This window comes from Numida meleagris, chromosome 3 (genome assembly GCF_002078875.1).
Source record: "Numida meleagris isolate 19003 breed g44 Domestic line chromosome 3, NumMel1.0, whole genome shotgun sequence".
Lineage (NCBI taxonomy): Eukaryota > Metazoa > Chordata > Aves > Galliformes > Numididae > Numida > Numida meleagris.
Genome location: NC_034411.1, coordinates 50,831,408 through 50,853,539, shown reverse-complemented (window position 1 = coordinate 50,853,539; position 22,132 = coordinate 50,831,408). Strand labels below are relative to the sequence as shown.

The following is a 22,132-nucleotide window of genomic DNA, read 5'->3' as shown; positions in this document are numbered from 1 at the left end:
AATCTCCAATTCAACAGAAAACCCATCTCATATGAAGAATTTTTCAAAAAAAAACAACAACCCAACAACTGAATAATTGAAGATTTCAAGTTACAAGCTGTTTCTTTTGCAAAAGGATCATGTGTTCAGTAAAATCCCATGCTTCTAGGCTATTGGCATTATTTTTTCCTCTTGAAATCCACTTTTTCCACACCAAGTACAGCCTGAAGCATGCATGATACACACCTGACCCTGCCTCAGAAAAAAGGGAACTGAACTCCTCGGTCACACCCATCTGCCCAACAACTTTCTCATGTTTCCCTGCCATTTCTATTCTTCAAACCCAGCATTAGTTCGAACAAGCTGACTACACAGTCAGTGTAAGCAGCCACACTGCACAAAGCTCCATCTTGTTCCACATGCGCGTTCCTGGTTTACGTTGTTAAAAAGAAATAATATCCAAAAAAGCGAAGGGATAAACAGGAGGGAAGCATAAAAAGTTGCGGTTCCTTTGTTGTCGCTGTTTTGAGGTGCAGCGTGAATGGGTGCCTGCTTCCCGCGCAAGGTGGGGCTCTGGCCCCAGGCGGCGGTTCTGGTCGCACCAGTTGCGCAGCCAGGTACAACTGCGCAGAAGAAAAAGAAAGCTGGTCTAACCTGCTCTCCCAATCAAGAAAGAACAGCAAACTATTTGCAAGCCCTCGGTCCTGCCCCCTTCCCACCCCCAAACAAAGAGACCACCTGCCTAAACATTTATTTAAAATGTGCAAGTATTTACAAGCAGGCATCGCGTTCCAGTTGTCAGATGACTTCTCAGCAAATCTGATATTCCCTCCAAGTTCAAAACAACTGTATAAATCAAACGGGCCACACAGAACTGCAAAGGACCCGCAGCACTGCTAACAGCATCCTGGTTACATTTTAACAGCCTGAAGTTCAGCTGGAGACAACCATTAACAGAAGGCTGAGCCCAACACTGGCAAACCCACACAGATACGCGGGGTTACAAGGCCTCAGCACCGCCACCAATTAGAAGTATAGAGTAAAACAAGAAAGACTGAGAAAAATTTTTTTTTTGGTGGTAATCCACACTGCATTGTAGCAACTGATGCTAAATGGAGAGTTCCATCGAATTCTTGAGCTGACGCACGTTGCCATCACAAAACCAGTATTAAAGGCTGCACTTTAAGCGCTGATCCCACCCGACTGCAAATCACAGGACCGCAAGTTTCAAGGGCTGGGAGGCGGGTGTGACATTCCCCACTCTGCTCACACCAGCCCTCCACACCGCTCTGCATTTCTGGAAGCAAACGCTTCCCCATCCTGAGGCCAGCAGTATTTATTTGTCAAGCACCACAAGCTGCTTCACACTGAAAAGGAGCATTAAACACATATTTACCGGTATTTTGGGTCACTGGTGGGAAGTCTAGGGCTAGAAGTGGGAAGGAGCTGCAAGAAGCAGGGCACTGCGACAAGCAGGTGCTTGGGGAGTGGGTTTTGATGGGGCCCAACACTCCTAGTCTGACATCATCCTCCAGGCTCCAGATGGCCAGATACACTGCTCCGCAGCCCTCAGGACAGAGCTGGAGTACAGCGAGAGCTCCAAGTTCCTCTCCGCCCATGTCATCTGTTGGTATTACCTCTTAATTTCTATGAAACTAATCAGAAAATTAGATTTAATGAGACTGAAATTACCCAATGTAAAGAACTACTGGTTATGTAGGTGAAACTCTTCTAAAACTTGATCACAGCTGTTCAGTTCCGTGTTTGCTTGTCCTGAATATCAAGCAGTGGTCTGAATAGGCCCAGGCAAAACATGCTAAAGTCGCTGCTACTTACTAGTGCAAAATGCTCTGACACATCCGTAAGAGGTCCCTAAGCCCTGCTGAGAACCCTAAAAGAGCACATCAAAAGAATACCTTCTTCCCTGCTCTTAGCAAACACCCAGCACAGAAGGCACTCAGAAGACTTCAGCGATCCTAAAACACAGCTTTAAAAACAACCCAAAGAAAGAAGGCTGGAAAATCCTTTTAGTCGTCTCTGAACACCTCAGATAAAACAACTCCACAAAGAAAACAGCAACAACAGAGCTGGTGAAACATGTAATCCTAATTCTGCTCTGAGCAGTGAAACAGAAGTTACTGGAGGCTAATATGAATATCTATTCTTTTTAAGCTGAAACAAATCCAAGAACTTATTTATAACCCCCCTCCCAGATTCCTAAGTCAACGGTGAATAGATCTAAATCAGGGCTCGTTTCTCTTATACATTCCTACATACTAAAGACACACATAGACATTTCAAGTGTCAACATATCAAGACAGAGCTAATTCATACACTTGAAAACATACTCTTCTGAAAAGGATTAACTGACTTCAGAACAATTTTATTTGGCTTTGAAGATGCAACTGTTGTTAGCAACCACCAGATGGCAGAAGCAGAGGCTGCTGAGAGTCTACAACAAAAGAAAGCTGTTTTAAAAAGGCGTACATTAGAAGAAAACAATTTTTAAGCTTACTTTTCTTGCATGGCTTCTTTCCTCCTTCTTTCCAAGAAGTACTATTTTGTGCCAATCAATCTAATACAAATCTCAAAGAAATGCAATTAACAAACATAACGATCTCCTGAGAACACGTTTTCTCTATTTTCTCAAATGGCATCTCTACTCCATCTCGCAGCTCAAGGCTTCCGTATTATGAATGCCGTCAGAACAGCAGTTTCTTTCTAGATTTGCACAGTCATAACTCACAGTCAGCCACCAAATGTATTCTCTTTGGTGTCCTACACTTCAAGTCAGGAAGCAGACACGCAGCTACACCGTGCAGCTGTGTTTTCCCTCGGGGTCTGAACTTCTGGTACCTGGAGTGTGAACGTAAGCAGGCTGCAGAGATGCACTGTAATGCTGCAAATACTGCAATAAAGCAGTGTTTGCAAGGCGGACAAAGGCAAAACAAAATCTTAGTAAGCTTGAGTAAAAGCAGTATGAGTGGGAGGAAAAAGACATTTCAGTCCTGAGCACATTCGATTCTTAAAACCGTATATCCTGTGTCGAGCAAGAGCGTTAAAAAAATGCAACCCAGCAGCAGACATTTAAAAAAATCTTAGGAATAGACTCTCTCACTAACTTGCAGAATTATTAAATCATGGCGATGAGGTCACCACTTTGTGCTGTGTCACAGAACACCACTGCGGCCACTTCCACCAACACCACCGGAAGCCCCACTGGGCTGACAGAGCCGCCTCAGAAATGCCACCCCCACGGCACTTCTTTCCCAGAGCTGCGCTGCTCCGATTCCCCCACCAAAGAGTAATCCTTCCTCCTGTACTTCTCCCCAAGGAAACATAAGGTCACCCAGCAGCGAACCCATCCCTCGGGGCTGAGCAGCGGTCCCGCAGCACCAGCGGCACGGCCACCAGGTGAGGCTGGTCCTGCGCCCGTGCACAGTGCTGCGGGAATGTGCCTCTGTGCGCTACCAGCACCCCTGCCAAACACCACGGGGCTCTCACCTACCCCGTTTCCAAATGACACCTGCACATCACTAATCCAGTTGCCGCTTATTTCCATATGTCAAATTACAATCTCGGCTTGTGCAAAGCAACATAATAGTAATGATTAAGCCAATTACATCACAACACAGCTTAAAAGTACACACAATGGGAGGATTAAAGCTGGCTTCCAAGCAGGATAGCCCTGTTCTCAGCGAGCTCCCCCACTGCGGGGACACAAGCGTCTCTTTCCCCGTTGCATGAAGCTGCGAGCCCGCTGACACGCAGCCGCCAGCTGCCACGAGCATGGGTCCGTGTGAGCACCGCGCGGCCAGCCCTGAACACACAGCACCGACATGGCTGTGACAAGACGGCTGCGTGGGCGAGCGGATCCCGGCCTGCCCCGCCGGGTGAAGCCACCTCCGCCACGGTATTTGGGTCAGGTTGGTGCTGGCAGCAAGGGCCCTGGGGAAGGGAGGGGAAGAAGGGATAGAAAACCGAGCACAAAGAGGAAAGAAGCAGAGCATCTCGTTTTCTCCATAGGGCCAAACACAGTTGTCAACCCGTCTGAAGTATTTCCTGCTGCTTTCTGCATTGTAACTCCAACCAACGCCAACACGAGACTCTTACAACAACAGAACGCGGGTTAAATCTTTACACAATAACCAACCTTTCAGACTAATTTCAATTCTAACTAAGGGATCACAGTGTTCTAACGATAATTGAGCATCTAAATCTCCTAGGATTTAAAAACCTCAGACAGACACCATTATTTTTATTTGTTCACTGCCTTCGTGTTTGAATTGGCATCACTCAAAATGGTTAAAGCTTTCACCTCTTATTACTGCTCTGCACACCTTACTCTTTTTTCTTTTTCACATCTTCATATCCCTCCTAATTTTTTCTACCATCTGGGAGCGCTGGTCCCATCTGCTAAAATCCATCTTCCTATTCCAGCTAAAATCAACACAAAATAAATCGGTACTGTTAGTATTTTACACGTCGTCATTAGGCTTTAATAAGATTAACAGGGTTAAAAGAGCTTCCAACTTTTAAACACATTCTTGTGTGCTGACTGCAGACTCAAGCAGATACCACTCTATCCAGTCACTCTCCCGCTATGCGAGGCTCTCCACAAGTACAGTTCCAAAGAAACACACTGTATGTGTAAGCTTATACTCAGCAGAATTGAACGCAGTGCTCACAACGGGCCCGTCTGTCCCAGATCACCTGTCAGCTGCTCATGGTTTGCTGAGTGGCCATTTCGCCCACATCTCTCCACCAATAGCCATGCGCATCACAACCATTCTAAATACTGAAATCAGTCAAAAGCTGGATTTTTTTTTCCCTCTTTGAGATACAAACATGCACACAAATACACACAAAAATGCATGTATAAGTAAAACTGAATGCCCCATGTACCACCTTCAAAAATGCTACTACATGCTGTCAGCTTACCAAAATTAGTTGCATAAAGAAAAAGTTGAGTGTTTTTGTCTATCATTCAACCAAAGGACAGTAACACTACCAAATTTGTGCATATTCATACTTATCGAAAATCACTTTTTATTTCAACAGCTTACACTTCCGTGATCCATAAGAGACTACTGATCTCACATATGCACAAAAAACCCCCGATTATATTAAAAATACCTTTTTTTACTCCAACAAATGCCTTATATTCTACCTTTGTTTTGGAAAAATTGCTTTCTTATTAAAATAGTGCGATGGAGGGAACATTCTGAAGGACAATTACTAACGGCCTGCAGTTTGCACCTGTTCTGTGTTTACAGAGTAAAAACAAGACTTGGCACTTCAAGGTACCTCTTCCCTGGGCTTATTTACAGTGTGCAACAATAGCTTTTGTTTCAATTTTCTTTGCTAAAATAAAAGCCTATTTCGTCCAATCAAAATGCATATCCTACGTCAGCTACACTCTGTAGCTGATTTCTACATGTGCTTATCCTCCTGATCATCAGTGACTCAAAAGACTCCATCATCCAGATCTTCCCTTCCCAGCCGATAACTATGGTGAGGCTGAACAATGTTGTGCTGCCTCATTCAGCACATGTTCCTGGGAAACGGCCCCGTTCACTGCCAGCAAGCAGCAAAGGCGAATTTAAGACTAAGAGATAACATTGTAAGCTCTTTCTGCATTTCAGAAATACTTCTTTCCAAACACAGTATTCCAGTATCTACAGGAAATGCAGCCTGTCAACAGCCCTAAAACTAAGTCGGAAGCGTTTAAGGATTGGTGGAATGGGAATAGTCAAAAGACAAGTCACCCCATGCCACAAATTATGCTTCTGCATGTGCATACAGACGGGACTTGAAATGTTAGAAGCTGAGCCACATACTCCACCCAAAACTGTAACGATAAGCCCCCCTAGCTGCCTACATTAGCCCTGGAAAAGAAATTCAGGCTAAAAACTTGATACAAGGAAAGAGTTGTTTCATGCAAACTACGACCTTACGCATTCCTCAACTATGCTGCACGACATTTTCCATATAAATTTGTCTTCCTACTTAAACAATAAAAAATATTTTTCTTTATAAAAACTGTGCTTATACACATTCTCCATGAGCATACCAACATAACAGAATTACTAATGTTTACATCTCATTGCGACACACAGTAGAGGAAGTGTTTCTTAACAGAGAGGATGCTTTCACAGAATGCCTAAGTAGACAGCTAAGATAAATTCTGAGATGAATGAGTTTGGAATGACACATTTACCTTTTTTCTTGATACAGAAAAAGTACATGAAGTTCCTAGATATATCTAGTTTATTACATAATGCAAGACTACTTCTTTATGAGAGTAAAATGACCCTGTTGGTTCTGAAACTGAACCTTACAGACAATTTCCTTGCGACTCTAGAAGATGACGTTAAGAGTTAGCAATAGTATTGATTTGGTTTTGTAAAACTAAAGCTTAGCAACAGAACACTCTTAAAACCTTTGGTAACAAGGAGCTTCAAAGGATGTTCATCAAGACAACTGGAAGACTGAAAAACACCATGCAAGTTTAGCCATAAAAAGCCAGCAAGAAGCCCGTTTCACGGTGTTTTAGTTGTAAGAGTCATTGGCTGCAATCATCTTCAGTAATATTTCTGTTTACCCACCTAGTCTGAAGGATTATGGAGATAACTGCACAAGAGCTGACTCTTGAGGTTTATTAAAAATTCAACAAATATTCTGTATGCATGCTAGGTATTAAATAATAATAATAAAAAATAAAACAAAAACCAGAAAATACTGAGCATACTGTATGTTAAATACTTCAAATAATACCGAGTAGTCAGTTCATAATAATTCATTTAAATCACTTTATCACGTATCAACACAAAAAAGTACAATACAGATGCAACGGTAAATTCTGGCATCATGAATATTTAGATGTTTTTAAAGCTTTTTTTTTTTTTCTGTAGGTTAATTTTGTTTACAGCATTCCAGTATAAACTTGGAAAACTTATTTCATCTTTTCTTGATTTTTTTTTCACATTGGCATTAAGTAACAGCACTGTTATTTTCTCACCTGCTGTAGTACCACAGCATAGGGACATTCAGCAGCAGGAAACTCTTCATTGTCATGCTTCAGCCTACTGTGCCTCTTATCTCCTCCTTCCCCTCCCATACCCACTCTCTTCCTAGTTAAATAGATGTAGCCTACACACAATCTGCCTTTTCCTAAAATCATCTGCTAATAATGTTCAATTAAAACCACGCTTGTTGCCATGAGGCTTGTTGGCCAAAGAAATAACTAGGGTACTGCCCACCCACTTCACAGAGCAGGTCTAAAGCGTTGTCTCTAACATGCCTGCTGTATGCCATATACTGATCTACAACTGAACACAGGGTGATGCAGCTGTTCAACGTACTACTTTGTATTTGCAATGCACTGAGAAAAACCACTGTGAACAAAGTGGCTCACTCAACAGACTACAAAGCAGATAACAACTGGGATTTTTGAGAGCAAATCTATGAAACAAGAACAAACCCAGCAATGAAGGCAACTTAAAAGTTACAAAGCAGTTCTCTGTTTCTACATGGGCTTCCCCAAGTAAAATCTGCTCAAGTGTGCTATACAGAGTAAGTGAGCCCACGTGCCCGCCTCAAAACAACACACCTAGGGGAAGGTTTTCAAACTGGTGGATGTAAGTCACAGGATTCTCAATTCTCAGACTGAAAATTGTCACCTTCCATGACACCACATCCAGCAATTTAAACAGATAGGACCTACAGAGCGGAACTGCATTGAACTACAGACCTTGTGTCCAAATGTAGCATCCTCGGAGGCCAAGACTTCAACCTGCAATTATAAGGAGAAAGATCATTTCAAACGTAGCCACTATCAGCAACCTCTCCTGAGCACAGCACCACAGTCCAGGCAGAACAGTTTTCCACAAAGGACATCAACTAGGACCAGCCCAAGCAAAGCCTACATAAAACGGGACATGTTGAACTAGCAGCTGCCAACAAAAACTGCCAAGAAAAGAAACTCAGAAACTCAACCTAAACGGTGTAAAAAGCACCCATCTGTCAGTGCCCCAACATGTAATAGAGTGCAACTGGAACACTGATCTCCAAGTGGCTTCCGGTTACACCAAAAAGCTGCCCAAGCAACACCTGCTGTGACAACTCCCTCTAAAATTAAATACTGGCAACAGCTGAGCTCTTCCCTTTGCATTACCACCTGATGAGGCCTAGTGCACCTGCATCAGCACTGAGCGGAACTGCTCCAGTCGGAAGCTCTTTGGCCCAGGCCTCACTCACAGGCTCCCTTCCGGCCTTCAGCAAAGCAAATTCTTTAAGAACTACGGCATTCAGGGAAGATGAACTGCCCAGAGGCCAAGACTACCCAGGAGCACAATACAGTGAGCGTCTGAAAGCTTGAGGACTGCAAGCTGTGAAGTGACCTAGCGATGCCCCAAATCTAGCACACCTTGCTGGTTGCCATGTAGCCACCGCTCCAAGAGCTGATACGCATTAATCTGGGACAGCAGACGCAGAAAAACAGGCACACCGATTTTTCATTAGTCTCCTTAAAAATACTTCATACTTCAGCACCTTTCACCTGAGAACCTCAGTACTTTTATGAATTCTAATTAATTAAGCTTCCCAATACACCAGTGCGGTAGGAAATGTCATCATCCCAATATACAGAAAGCAGAGTGAGGCAGAAAGAGGTTAAATAATTTCTTAGCAGTCATGTGCCAAACAAGAGACGTGACTCAGGAAAAGAATCCCAGATTTTTACTCCCAGGCTCATAGTTTAACAACTAGGAAATTCTCTATTTCTCTGATTTACATCCTATTTAAAATGCCTACTGCTGCATTATAATTTATATAACTAGTATAACTATAACTAATGTATCTAATCTCCAGTTTAACTTAAGAAGAGTGAAAGATTTAAAGCAAATCAAGACAGAAAAAATGAATGTCAAGTTTCAGCCCGAAGCACATTATAATGCCAGAGTTATAAACCCCTGAACAAGAGGGTTTATAATGGAAAGGCTGATAAACTAACAATGATGGCAGCACTTAAATATATTTATGTCATGATCTAGCAACATATGGTATCTCTTCATCTCTAAATTAAAAAAGGGAGGAAAAGGGGGGAGGGGGGAGGAAGAGAAGAAGCATTTATCGGAACTAAGAATAAAAAGAAGAAAACAAACCTGAAGTTACCTAATTGTGACCTGTCCAACTGATTAGGAAAGGCAGTAAGAGGCTACAAAACAAGATCTCATTGAACAGGAGGCAGAAAAAAAAAAGCATCCAAGTAAATAAAACCAATCTGAAATGATATGTATTAGCTACTTATATTAAGCTTCTAATCCTTTAGGCACTTTATAAATATTAAACAATCAGTCCTGGTGAGACTGATAAATATCCATAATATATTTTACAGATGAAGAAACAGACAGAGGGTTAAGTGACTTGCCCAGGGCCAAGAAGAGAATAATCAGACACTGGATTGGAAGTAACAGAATGACCGCCTGTTAGAATACTACGCCCAATTCAGTTCATCAAGTTGCTTCCGAAAAAAAGTAATTACAGTGTCAGAAGCAGTCCACCTAGGGTTAACGTGATACCTATCTAAACTGAGTGTTCAGTTTCACCAGGCTGCTTTGGTATAACATCTTGCTACCATAACAATATACACAGCAGAACTCAAACAATCTTGTTCAAAATCCACTCAACTATCCCTACCCGGTACTGTGCTGGTCACCTATCTAAGATGTTATCCTACTGCACTGGTTCCAAATTTTTTATCAAGGAGACTCACTAGTGAAAGTGGAGCCTCCCTTGTGCCACTGGCTCCTTCTTGGGTCCCACCCTGGATCCAGCCATGCTGATGACCCCAGCCCACTCTGTCTCCCTTGCCCTGTGGTCCCTTCCTCCTCCTCCTCCTCCTCTGCTCCTCCTGTGGCCCCAGATGGACTAACGGCTCATGGAACCTCCTCAGAGCTGCTCCTCTCTGCACTGCTTCATGTTTGGTGCTCCCAGTGTTGGAACACATCACAGATGGCACAAAACTCCTGCAAAGATCAACCAAAGAGGTCTTTGTTGGGGATCCATGCTTTGTCCAACCTGTGGGGAAGCCACCTCACTGTATGGGGATGTCACCACACAGGGAAGTGGCACCGTCAGCATGTGGGCTGTGCTAATTAAGCTCCTGATCACTCCGTGATGAGTGAACGTTTGTGACTGCTGTAGGTTCAAAATGCAAAAATTAATGGCACGTTTACCAAAGTCAGGTCTCTTTTCTTTCACCAGGATGTTGTGAAGAGGAACAAACTGTGACATCAGACAGCAAAACAGAAGTTTAAGACGATGAAACGTACATCACTGTGCTCTCTTTTATAGATAGATTTTTTTTTCTTTAACGCTTAGAAATGTAAGGCTCACAGAGACAATAAAACGGTTCAGAGTGCAACCACTGGTGTAGATGGTAATTCTAACAAAAAATGTTATTGAACAGTCTGATAATACCACTTCTGTTTTTCCGAGAGCAATCACACCATTTCTGCGATAAAATCTCATGGTGAGGATGGTGCAATAAAATACCCCCTGTATTCTTAGTTACTACTGTGTTTACCTCCGTATTACCATACTGATCCATTCATTTTGGTTTTCACCTCTGTGTAAAATGCAGTAAGAGACAAGTAACTGCTGACACTGTAAGATACACAATATAAAGTACTGAAACAAGCTGTGGAACACTGCAATGTTTTTCTCATGCTGAGTTTAAAAAACAACAACAACAAAAAAAAAAACAAAAAAACCAACCCACAAAATGCATTACAACCTAGCCTGAGAGGACTCCCCTCTAGTGGGAATCAGAGTGTACTTCAAGCAACACCCGTATTACCCAGAAGGAACAGAAATTTCTGTGCCCTTAAGAATCAGGCAAGTACCATTTTTTCTCTTAATCGTCTCCAAAATATATCACTTTCATTAAAAAAAAAAATCAACAAACTACAGGTTCATTACTGCTTTAAGATAATCAGACATTAAGAACTTCTGATTATATACTTATTTGTGGCAGTTAAACAGTTCCCATTTCAGTTGCCTGACTGCACGGATGTAAATACATTATCCTGGAAGGGGGTTCTTTTCTTTGTTTGGTGAAACATTCACTGCATGGTTATAAAAGTGGGCTTGGTTCTCAAGTGACGCACTGCTGGTTCCACGTGCCTGCACCAGATAGCAAAACACTTTGCCTGGCGCTGCTATGCACCTTTGCTGACCACCCTCCGCCAGCTCCACATCATCCACTTCTCTCAGCACAGTGCTACAGTCACAAGTGTCTGCCAGACTGCTTCACGTCAAAGCAGGAGTACCAACTACTGGACCATCCCTGTCCTGCCTGGGTATCCCACTCCTCTCATATCTGACTCCAGGGAGCAGGGAGCTGCTCTGGGCAGCCATGGGCCAGGGATGGGGATGGGGCCAGGCAGCACCACAGCCATACCAGCACCTAACATGAGCAGCCTCCCATCAGTTTTATGTTTATATATACATGTGTATTTCTGTAATATATATACATTATATATATTAAAAATGTATATTTTGTAGACAAGTAATGTATGTAGGCATACATATATTTCAGTAGATTGCTCCAAAAGAAATGCCTCCTGTTATGGAAACTACAACAGATACAAAGAGCACAGTAACACTATTTGAAAGAGCAAATTCTCAGCTACAAAACACAATTTTTCACAAGTCACCACCATGAGCTGTGCATTTTCACCAGCAATGACCAAGAGCCTGCATGCCATGCTCATAAAAATCTGCACCAGCGGAGGTGACCCACTGTCCCTGACCCCACTGCTGAAACGTACTACCCACTGCCTAACTGGGCTCACATCCACTGCTTCGTCTCTAAAAATGTTCAGCAAGTGCCAATGAATGTCAATGGGTGCCATCTTTTCTGCATGGAGGAAACAGCTGTTCAGCGGCACACCTTTACTTCATACGCACTTCCAGGACAAACACCATTCTGTCAGACTGCCCCTCTGCTGCCATCTGTTGTATGGCAACAAAATGTAGTGGAATATTGGTAGAAAAGTTCATCCTTTACTGTCACACTCATAAACACCCGTCTCTGACATTGCGGACCAACGTCATAAGATAGGAGGCATTACTTTCAGAGCAGCCCAACCCTCATGCATGACCAGCATCCCACCTGCACAGCCCACCCAGTCTCTACAGTGGATGACCTGGGCAGCTGTGGCCAAGACCACTATTGCTTGTGTAACTTTCTAGGTGTTCACTGCAGAAAACAGTAGCATTTAACAGTTTTTAATTAATTACAAGATGGAAGAACTCGTAAAGTTGCTAGAGATCCTCTAGGATAACATGAGCATGAATAATGTCTGGAGTACCCCAAAACAAGTTGGGAGCAGCCTTGAGTCTCGTTTTATCCAAATAAATGACATTAAGTATTTTTGTTTTGTTCTTACAGGACCCACAGAGTCCCTAGTCTGAGAAACCGCACTGCATTACAACCGTAAGACTTAAAATCATGCACAGAGAAAAGGATTTGTAACAGACTAAAACCTCGAGGAGCAGTGCTAAACAATACCTCTCTGGAACAGTTCTACAGCCTTGCGATTAGATGACGCAAGAAATTATAATAATGTGTCCATCTCCAAAGTCAAACTCAGCAGTGATTTGCTCCTTGATTCTCTCCAACTCCTTTCCAGCCCATCAAGGCTCTGTTTGAGTTAGGATTAGCAGAAACTGAGCAAGAGCCACAGGAAGTGGAGTGCCATTAACAAAAAAAAGAATGACTGCTACGCTTCATACTCCCTGTTATCCAAACAAGAGAATGGGAAGTGGCAAGTACTCGTGGACAAAATAACTAACTCACAGAAAATGCGGGTCATAGAATTCCTCCCTGTAATTTTACTTCCCTGACACCCGAAAGTGAGCACTAACAAACATTTCAGGCATATGTGGATTCCCATACAATATCCTGTTAACATTACTGCTGCAAAGGATTTTCAATCTGCATCTACCCAACCAGGCAAAACCTGCTGGTCCAAGGCACGGTTAGCGTTGCTCTCAGCCTTGGGCTCAAGCTCTTCAGAGCCGGCCCAACCGCGTCTGTACTCGCTACGCCAAGAAACGCAGCAGGCTGGTGCAACCCTGAGCCCGCCAAAATTCTCTACGCAGAACGCACTTGCAGCACCTGTGGGGCACACACGAGAATTTGCCCAGCTGGCTGCAAATTTCACTGCTTTCTACTGTCATTTTTCTGACACTATTACTCTAGAAAAATTACAGCTCATGGCCTCTCTGATACCTAGAGGGGTTTTGCCAAGTGCCTGCTTACTATAAAGGCATGCCTCTGGCACTTCTAAAACATGTTCAAAACAAAATAAATGTGCATGTAAATGCTATCATTTTGTAATACTTTTGTATTCACTGTACTGTAAAGATCAAGCAGATCAGCAAGGACTCTTCCCCGTGACAACAAAATCATAACAGGAGGAGGAGATGCAGGCTTGTCTCCCGAATTACTGCTGAATCCTCTCCTCAGTGCTGGGCGCGCTTCTTCCTTGATGGCGATGAAACACCTGCACCACAGCGGCCCGTTCATAACTCCAGCGTTTGCTCCCGCACCCAGGTTGCCCTCTGACTCGCAGGTGGGCGGGGGCTCTGTGTTCTCAGCAGCCAGCCCCCAGGCACTTGCAGCTCCTGCGCCCGGCCTCCCCGAGCCACCTCCTGGAAACAGCCCGGACACCCGGGAACATGCAGGGTGCTGTAGTGCTTGGCACAGACATTCCCCAAAACCCTTTTCAAGGACACGTTCTTAGCTTTTCAGGTCTGAGTCCTCCAACAATCCTGAACTCATCTTCTTTAAACAAGAGGGACACGCGTTTAATCCTGCTTTCGTTTTTGAAAGTCGTTAGAAAGTTTCTCTCAAAGATGAATATTGCTGTAGTCATTCATATCTTGGAGAAATCCAGCCTGCCCAGCTGTAACATCTGCATTCGTTGCCTGCCTTTTAAAGCAACTGTGGATTCAACAGTTGTAGAATGTGGTCGCCACGCTTCTCATGGGAGCAGGGACAAACTCGCATGTTTTTGGCAATTCTTCAAGGACTCACTGAGGCATACACTGCTTCAAACATATGCAGGACTATGCAGGAATAAACGCCGGTAACTGAGACAACCTTTCCTTCCCCCTTCCTCTGCTAACTGCCACAAGTTTATTTTTAATGGTCATCATGCATGTACGTTAAGATAGGCTCCTGTAGTACGGGAGGATGGGCACGTTCCCTGAGCAATCTATGAAACCAACGCACAAAGACACACCTTTGCTATAACCCTGAATCAATGTCTGAAACAAAGGCAGGACAGCTGTACAGTATCAACCCCATGAATTAAGGAGAGATGAGATTTCCTCACTTTTCATACAAAGTCCATCAAAACTACTTAGTCAAGGCCCTTTGGTTAAGTAAGTGCCATCTCCTTACAGTCTGACCTGTGCAGAAACTGGATATAACACGACCCAGTTCAGGAAAATTATTCTTTAAATCTAGCACCTACTTTTTCTTAAGTTTTCCCTTTCTATTTTGCCTGTTCTTTGCGGTACCAATCATTTATCTCTTGGTTCAAAAAGCCTAAAAATAATAAAGATCAGCATTCAAATTTCTGCAGCCGCAACTTCTAGCTCCAGAAATGCACATTAAATAACAAAATGATCTCTTTTTAAATGACCGAGTAACTGTGTGCTATTCTGTGCTAAAAAGGTTTGAAAGGTTTTTCAGAAAGTATGCTGCATTTTAAACTTGCTTATTAATTCTCCTCATTCTCCTTATTAGCATGTACAGACAACACAGTGGCTCAAGGACACAGCTCGCTGAAGCAGCTCTGTGCTTGGTCAGCCAGCATTAGAGATAAAGCACAATGATGCCTCATGTTCTTCAAAGCTGTATAGTGGAGCAGATCAGCCCTCCTTGTATTTTTAAACTTCTTTTTTTAAATGTCAAGGTTTTTTGTGGAAGCTAGTGTACAAAAAAAAAAAAAAAAATAAAAAATCAAACCTAAAATCAAGATGATTCACATTTTCAACACTGTGCCTAATACACTTTCTTGGCCATGATATTGACTAACCTGCTGCTTTAGACTCCCAGTGCAAATATTTTGCAAAATCCTGGGAACAGGGCCAACCCCTAAAAAGCAAAAAAACAGACTCTAGGTATTAGCTAACTAAAAGCAATAGCCATCAGCCTTGTGGGATACAATATTTACCACGGAACTGTATATATTAGAAGCAACTGGAGAGAAGAAAAAAAATGTGGGTCACAGGGGAATGGGACAATTCCCGTAACCTCAAAAAGACAGAAAGAGACAGAGATCAGCACCAGGTAACAGCTATTACAAATGCTGGATTGACACCGGAGATTGCGTACATATACAATCTGTGTACGCTCCCAAGTGGCTGCACGGGACCTATGAGGACTACCTGTGAGCGTGCTCTTCTCCCTCCCACACCTGAGGTCACTTCTTCCTCCACAGTTACCACGGACAGCTGATCAGCAGCAAATGCAGAGCAGTAACGCATCCATCTGCGCTTGCTGTTAGAAGATGAAACAGGCAAGGTACATATGCAGCCATACCCACATGCATGGAATCTGCTGTAAGCATATTTACAGCTCAAATCTTCTCTATTTTTTTGGTCAGACGCTGTTTTTCATATAGATGCAAAGATACATAACACACAATTAGTTCTCTGGGAGCAGAATGCTGCATGAAACAGTGTAACTGCACTGAACATTAGCTTTTGATATTTATTTGTTTGACAGCGTAGAGATCAAAATGATTTTTGTACCGAGACTGAAATCTAGGAGCCGTCACTATTTAAATTCTCTTAAGAGAAGAGTGGTAGATGTTATTAAACATAAAATCCAAACCTTTCACCGGCAAGCACTCTAATATGTGGAAAATCCTGAAAAACTGTCGAGCTACGTGACGAGAGCAATATCAATTCCTGCAAGCGTTAAGCCTTTATTTAGGTATTGCATCTGCATCCTTTATAATCCTTTTGTATTCCCTACTCTTTGTTGAATACCATTACTTCCTTTTAATTCAGCAGTTCCCAAATTGTGAACCACAAAACCTTGCGTACTGAAGCCCACAGCACAGGTACCTACGAGCAGCCTGTACATGCACGACGAGGCCGTCAGCCTGCAGAGCGACTAGCTACAGAAAGCTCCAGAAATGGTTAAAGCACAGCTGCCCCTCCTCGCAGGGCTGGAGGTTCCACTCCCCACCCAAACACGCCCCACTAACCCTTTTCAGACACAGTCGAGTTGCTCGGTGCAAACAGGAGATGCCCTCCACCAGCACCTTGGCGGTGGTCATGTACAGCTGCGATGCCGACGTGTTTTTAGGAATTCCAGCAAGTTCCCCCAAGGCATGTTTCAGTGCCACCCTCGCCAGCAGGGAGGGCCTCTGCTTTGTAGGGCTGCAAGAGCTGCACCCCCTGCTCCCCCCGCCTGCCTCTTTGGACATCTGTACGTAGCACCTAGAAACGTGAAGGCAAATGAAAGTCCTAGGTAAAACCGCACGTCCAAAACAACAACCTCGCCTAAGCGAAGCCTAACAGTTCTCAGCAAAAACTGAAGATAAGTGACCAAGGACAAAATCTTCACAGAAACAAAGCTTTAAGTTTCAACTCCACACCATTCTGTCAGTAGCTTTCTTATTTAATTGAGCCGGCATACACCCAACATCAAAGATGCTAAGCTATTTTGTGCTGAAAATATTGGAAGCATGTTAGGAAGAGGTGGCAAACAGAAAGGATCTGTCAAAGGTAACAGATGTATCAAGGGCACCGAGCACTGTGAAGAAGGCGTTAATTATCTATGCTGAAAAAGAAAAGGTGTTTGAAAAACAGAAACTGTTTTCAAAAGATTCAACACATTCCTATTGTGCTCAGGAGAAAAAGCTTCCCTGCACCTTAGACAACATTATTTTGGGTATGCGGGTTAAAAAGACTTTTTTAGCCGAGGAGGCACACAATGTAGAGAGCGCTCTGTTTCAGAAACATGGCTTTAACTTCAAAACCTCTGCTGTGTCTCACAACCGATTCCAACTGTAAATTAAATTCTTTATTCCTGCTTCTAATGGAATGGGTGACTTACACAACCTAGCCGAATCTCAAAAATAACAGGAAAAGAACACCTTCTTAAGCATCTTTTTGTAATTTAGCACAATCTCCACAGTACTTTCAACTCCTGCCCTACAAGGACTACCTCATTTTTTCCTTTGCTTTATCTGGAAGGAAAAAAAGAAAAAAAAAGGTACTTTTTGAGCATAAAACGAATATGCAAAAAAATCACGCTGAGGCAAAACTTGTCACCAAAGGACCTACCCTAAATAAAGTCTATGTTCTTATTAATTTGCTTTCTAGATCATAGATGGTTCTACTCGCTCACAACCTAATTCTGAGTCAGGAAAAGAAACTGACTCTTTATTATACCTCCGTGCCCCCTCTCTCCACTTTCTCTCATAGGACCGATAAATCAGAACTTTCCAAAGTGTGATTTTAAGAAAACTGGTTAACACAAAAATGACCCTTTTCATTTCATTTGAAAAGAAAAATCAGAACAGATAAGAAGGGAGATGAGTAACAATTAAAAGCAAGAGAAGCCTCCACCTTCACACAAAAAAGGACGAAACACATTTATTTGAAGAAAAATAAAACTCCCTATAAAGATGCCTGATACTGCGCGCTTAGCTAAATCGACGCAGTTGCCACAGGAGTGTGATGTGACCATGAAGAGAACCGAGGTGGCCCACGTCACTGTAAACTGCAGGGAACGTGGCCCAGGCAGCTGCCAGCAGAGATGTCACTGGCCCTGGGAACGCGATCCTGACCTCGCCACCCGTCAGCAAGCCCTTCCCGACGCCCGCTCCTGCCGTATCAATATCTGACCATATATAGAGGGCGGCTAATGCCGACAGCATCTGGGAAATTCACTCAGGCATCATCTGGGCATCGTCAGACTGAGGGCGCAGGTTTGGAAGGGATGGTTTCCACAACAAAGTATCAACACACCTGCCAGAGAGCCACACAGGAGGCATCCCCTGGGCGATGTTCCGTATTTCACACTCCAACTTGAAAGGGTAAATCTGTGCAACGGGACTCAGAGGAACTGAATTATTTTGCCAGTGATTGGAGCTTTTTTCTTCAATTGTTTTAAGCTGCATCCCCGTCGCCTCCCCACAAGGTACAAAGATTGATAAATACTCTGACTGGATTAACTGCTTTAAAAATTATTCAGATGTCACAGCTGGTGAGTTTTTGACCCTTCTGGTATCAGGATTTAGACGTTTACTGGGAAGGAAAACAAGTACTCCAGTCAGTGCCGTAACTCCTCTGTGCTCTTCCAGCTCACAATAGCGAAACACTGCCTCAGAAATGAAGGGAAAAAAAACTCTCAGCTCCAGCCCAACCCTGTGCCGAACATTTCAATGGGGCAGGCAAAAATAAAAACATTCCTAGGAGTCACTTCAGCCCTAAGCAGGGCCCAGAATAATCAGAGCCTAGATAAATGGACAAATTGTTTGTGTTCTTACTCCATTTTACTCAAGTTCTCTATCCATTGTAGTAGGGAAAACTGAACACGGCGCTGAAAACACGTCCTCCAAAAACACACGTTCCACAATTCACATACACAAAGCCTGAATTTGCATACATGAATCAAACAATTAGGTTTCCCAGATGCCTGAACTACTTACACAAATTGGGACTTTTACTTAGCCAAGCGAGTGAGCGCACAATGTACGATTTTGCAGAACACTTCAGCATTTAACATTTTTGATATGCCCACTAAACAAAAAAATTAAATTCTTCCCGAAGTTACCTCTAGCAAACAGCAGCTCACTTGTAAAAGCCTGATTAGTTGCAGAACCCTGGCTTCAGAATTCAGTTACATGCAAATATTAAAAATTCTCGAGTCCATAAACAATGACTATAAAACTGTTTATAGCATTTTTAATGTTTTATTTGAATACTGTAATAAGAACTAAAAATGCTGTTTTTCCTGCTCCCACCTCCCTTCTTTCTCATTTTGTTTGCTGCCGTTCCTTCATGCAGACAGAACAAGCGTGACGCTGGGGGACAGAGGAGATGAGAGAGGATGTGGCAGGCTACTGACACTCCACCTCCTCACAAACTCTGACTCTTCATTGTGCTCTATGCCTTTTGGTGAGTTTTGTTCTGAGTCTATAAGGGTGCTTCTGGATAATTACAGGATACAAGCTTTTTTTTCCAGCCTGCCTCAATTTCTAAGTAACCCCCCTATTCATGCTTGTATTATTATTCAAGGTAAAGCAGCAAAACAAATCAATTGCTAACAGCCTTGTGCAGCTTTCTAAACTTAGCCTTTCTGGATGACAGCGTGCATATAAGGCAATATCCCGTGCATCGGCACACGTTCAGGCATGAGAACCTTCTATAAATCTTAAACTTCAACAGTCGTTTTTGTGAAGGTTTCTTCTCACACAGGTTAATCTAACAGACTAAGATACAGCAGGAACCTGAGCAACAATTCTTCCCATAACTTCTCCCAAAGAACTGTTTTCCAATTACAGGATCTGCACCAATTGTTAACAGCTAGTTTGCAACCCTGGAGGCTGATTTTTATAATTATTTAAGCTCATTCTGCGCAGAATGTAAGGAAAAGCTTGAACTGTAATCTCAAAGGCTGGAGTTCTAATTTCTGAGCTGCACAGCCCTGGCAGGTCTTTCTTTTCTAACATTCAAGCTCTGTGGAGTCCATTTTGTTTCTTTCTGTATGTATTTCTGCTGCGGTTCCTCATCCCCCTTGAACAAAGAAGGTACCACTGCATTTATAAGAAAGGCAGTCATTGACAGCTTCTGCTGTAGCTCATTTCTTACGTCCCACTAAGAGTTTACAAACAGCTGTCCCCTGCATCTCCACTGGATACAATTTTAGACCAGAGGGGAAATCCAAGCTACTGCTGCCCAAACTACGTAAACACGGGAAGACTTTCAATCAATCACTGCATTAATAGGAACACATCTCATAATATAAAGGGAGGGTGTTTTGGAAGAAAGCCTATTTCAGAGCCCGAAACAGCGTAATTGCATGGTATTGTTCTTGTGCTAGGCAGGGCTACAGAACTGCAAACCAGATTTCGGTGCAGTGGTGGATTTCAATAAAATGAGCCTTGTTTCTCCAACACAAGTGGCTTTCAAGACCACTGACAACTTTGAATTAAATGGCTAACAGACGAAATAAGACTTGCACAGCACTGGCATTCATCTCTGCTTTGATACAACCAGGTCAGCGCCTGCACAAATATATTGCTTGTGTGGCCATTATTTCTGTTTTTCTTCAAGTTGTTTTACCTGGGAAATGGTGTTAAACACAGCTACTAACATATTAATAATTTTTTCCCTCTCTCCTCTGTGCCACCCTGTTGTCTGTCCCAAAACATACAGGAAAACTGCTTCTAGTTAGTGCACTTATTTCTGTCTTGTTGCATTTTTAGAGAAAAACACTGAGGCCTCCCCTCTTACATCTGTGGCACCCACACACCTACTCCTCAGAAAATAAAATCAAATAAAAATGAATGGCCTTAATTCCAAAGCTTTTTTTCAACGGGAGAAAAGGAGAGGAGCAATTCCTCTGTCCGTATTTTTTGTTCAGGAATAATAGCTGTCCTTTCATCAAGAAGCTCAGTTTACACTCATGATCTCAGATCAACTTTTACCAGTGGGTGTCAGTGTTACAGTGTAACGATATAACGGGGGGGAGGAAGGGGAGAAAAAGCAAGAAGAAATGTAGATTAAGCTTTATTTCTAAATGCTACACGTATGTGAAAAAGAAGAGAGAAAACGTTTCCTTCCAGAGCCTGTTTCACCAGTGGTGTATTCTGTGGGGAGCCTCTAACTCCGTGCGTGTTTGCGTCCGCATGCCCGAAGTGTCTGATTTCGGTTTTTGTTTTCCAGACCTATGTGTGCTGTGTACGAACACATGCACACAAACACAGACAGGCAGTACATGTCAGGCACGTAAACCTCTCTCATTGCTTCGAGAAAGTGGGACTGTCTCTTTAATTCACATTTCACAGCAAACGGTTAAGAGGCTCTGCGGACCCCAACTTATTAACCTGTGCCAATTTAACTAGTATTACTCAAGAGGTTCAAAAACCTAAAAATAGGCGTTAATCTGTGCAGACTGACAGCAGCTAATCAGTACCTGCCCTGTCACTGCTTCTGTCCCTCCTACACATTGCATGGGTGGGGGCAGGGAAGCACATGGGGAGGTAAGAAAAGGAGAGATCCTGGTGTTTTCTATATGGCGTTCAGATTTACCGGGGGGGGGGAGGAAGATGCCTAAACGGCAAAAGCTCAATTTGAAAACTTATTTCCGTACCAGCAAGCAATGGCTTCCTGAAAGCAAGAGCTGCGCCGATGTCCAAAGTGCAGAGATCCTTTATTTCCACTCACAGTGAAAACAAACGAGCGCAATAAACACCCATCCCAGCGTAGGCCCTAATTAGATGCATGAGCGTGCGCCTCAAGTTGGGAGCGGGGAGCCCTGCCGCGCCGAGAGCAGGGAGGTGACAGCACAAGTCCCCTCACCAACACCATGAAGGGACGCCATCCATGTTTGCTGGGAGAGAAGCCACTGGCTGTGGATACAGGGATGGTGGGACCTTGTTCCTGACAGACTCCAGAAAAGGAAGAACTGGACTTAATTTTTTCTTTAAGAAAAAAAGGTCACTTGGGCCACCTCACAGCTAAACTGTCAAAAACAACGCATGCAACCAGCCTAGGGCTTTCCGTGCATAACTCGCACTATCCGGGATACGCCAGATTTCATTAAGGGAACAAATATTTTTCCGAGTGAGCCACCATGGGCAGATTTGCAGGAAGTACCAAAATAATGTACAACAATTCTGTAAAGCCATTGTTAAGAGAGGGAAGTAAACAACGCTGGCTTGGGAGGGGGGGTAGTGGGTCTGCGAGCATCGTTTGTGTGTTACTGAAGGAGGGGGGAGCACGAAGGCCCCAGGAAGGCCCCGAGCGCGCCTTCCCGCGCGGCCGCCCGGGAGAGCAATGGCCGCGCCGCGCACAACTGCCGCCCCGCGCCCGCTCCCGCAGCTGCGCC

General features: G+C 43.5%; 1 protein-coding gene across 1 annotated transcript in view; it reads right to left on the bottom strand.

The window, feature by feature from the left end:
- ARID1B (AT-rich interaction domain 1B) overlaps nucleotides 1-22,132 on the bottom strand; it is a gene marked incomplete at its 5' end in the record, with an annotated part of 320,563 nt that overhangs the window by 136,719 nt on the left and 161,712 nt on the right. The window contains one exon of the mRNA XM_021391989.1: nucleotides 7,733-7,774. Within this exon, the coding sequence (XP_021247664.1) occupies nucleotides 7,733-7,774 (42 nt within the window). The remainder of the gene's footprint in view (nucleotides 1-7,732; nucleotides 7,775-22,132) is intronic.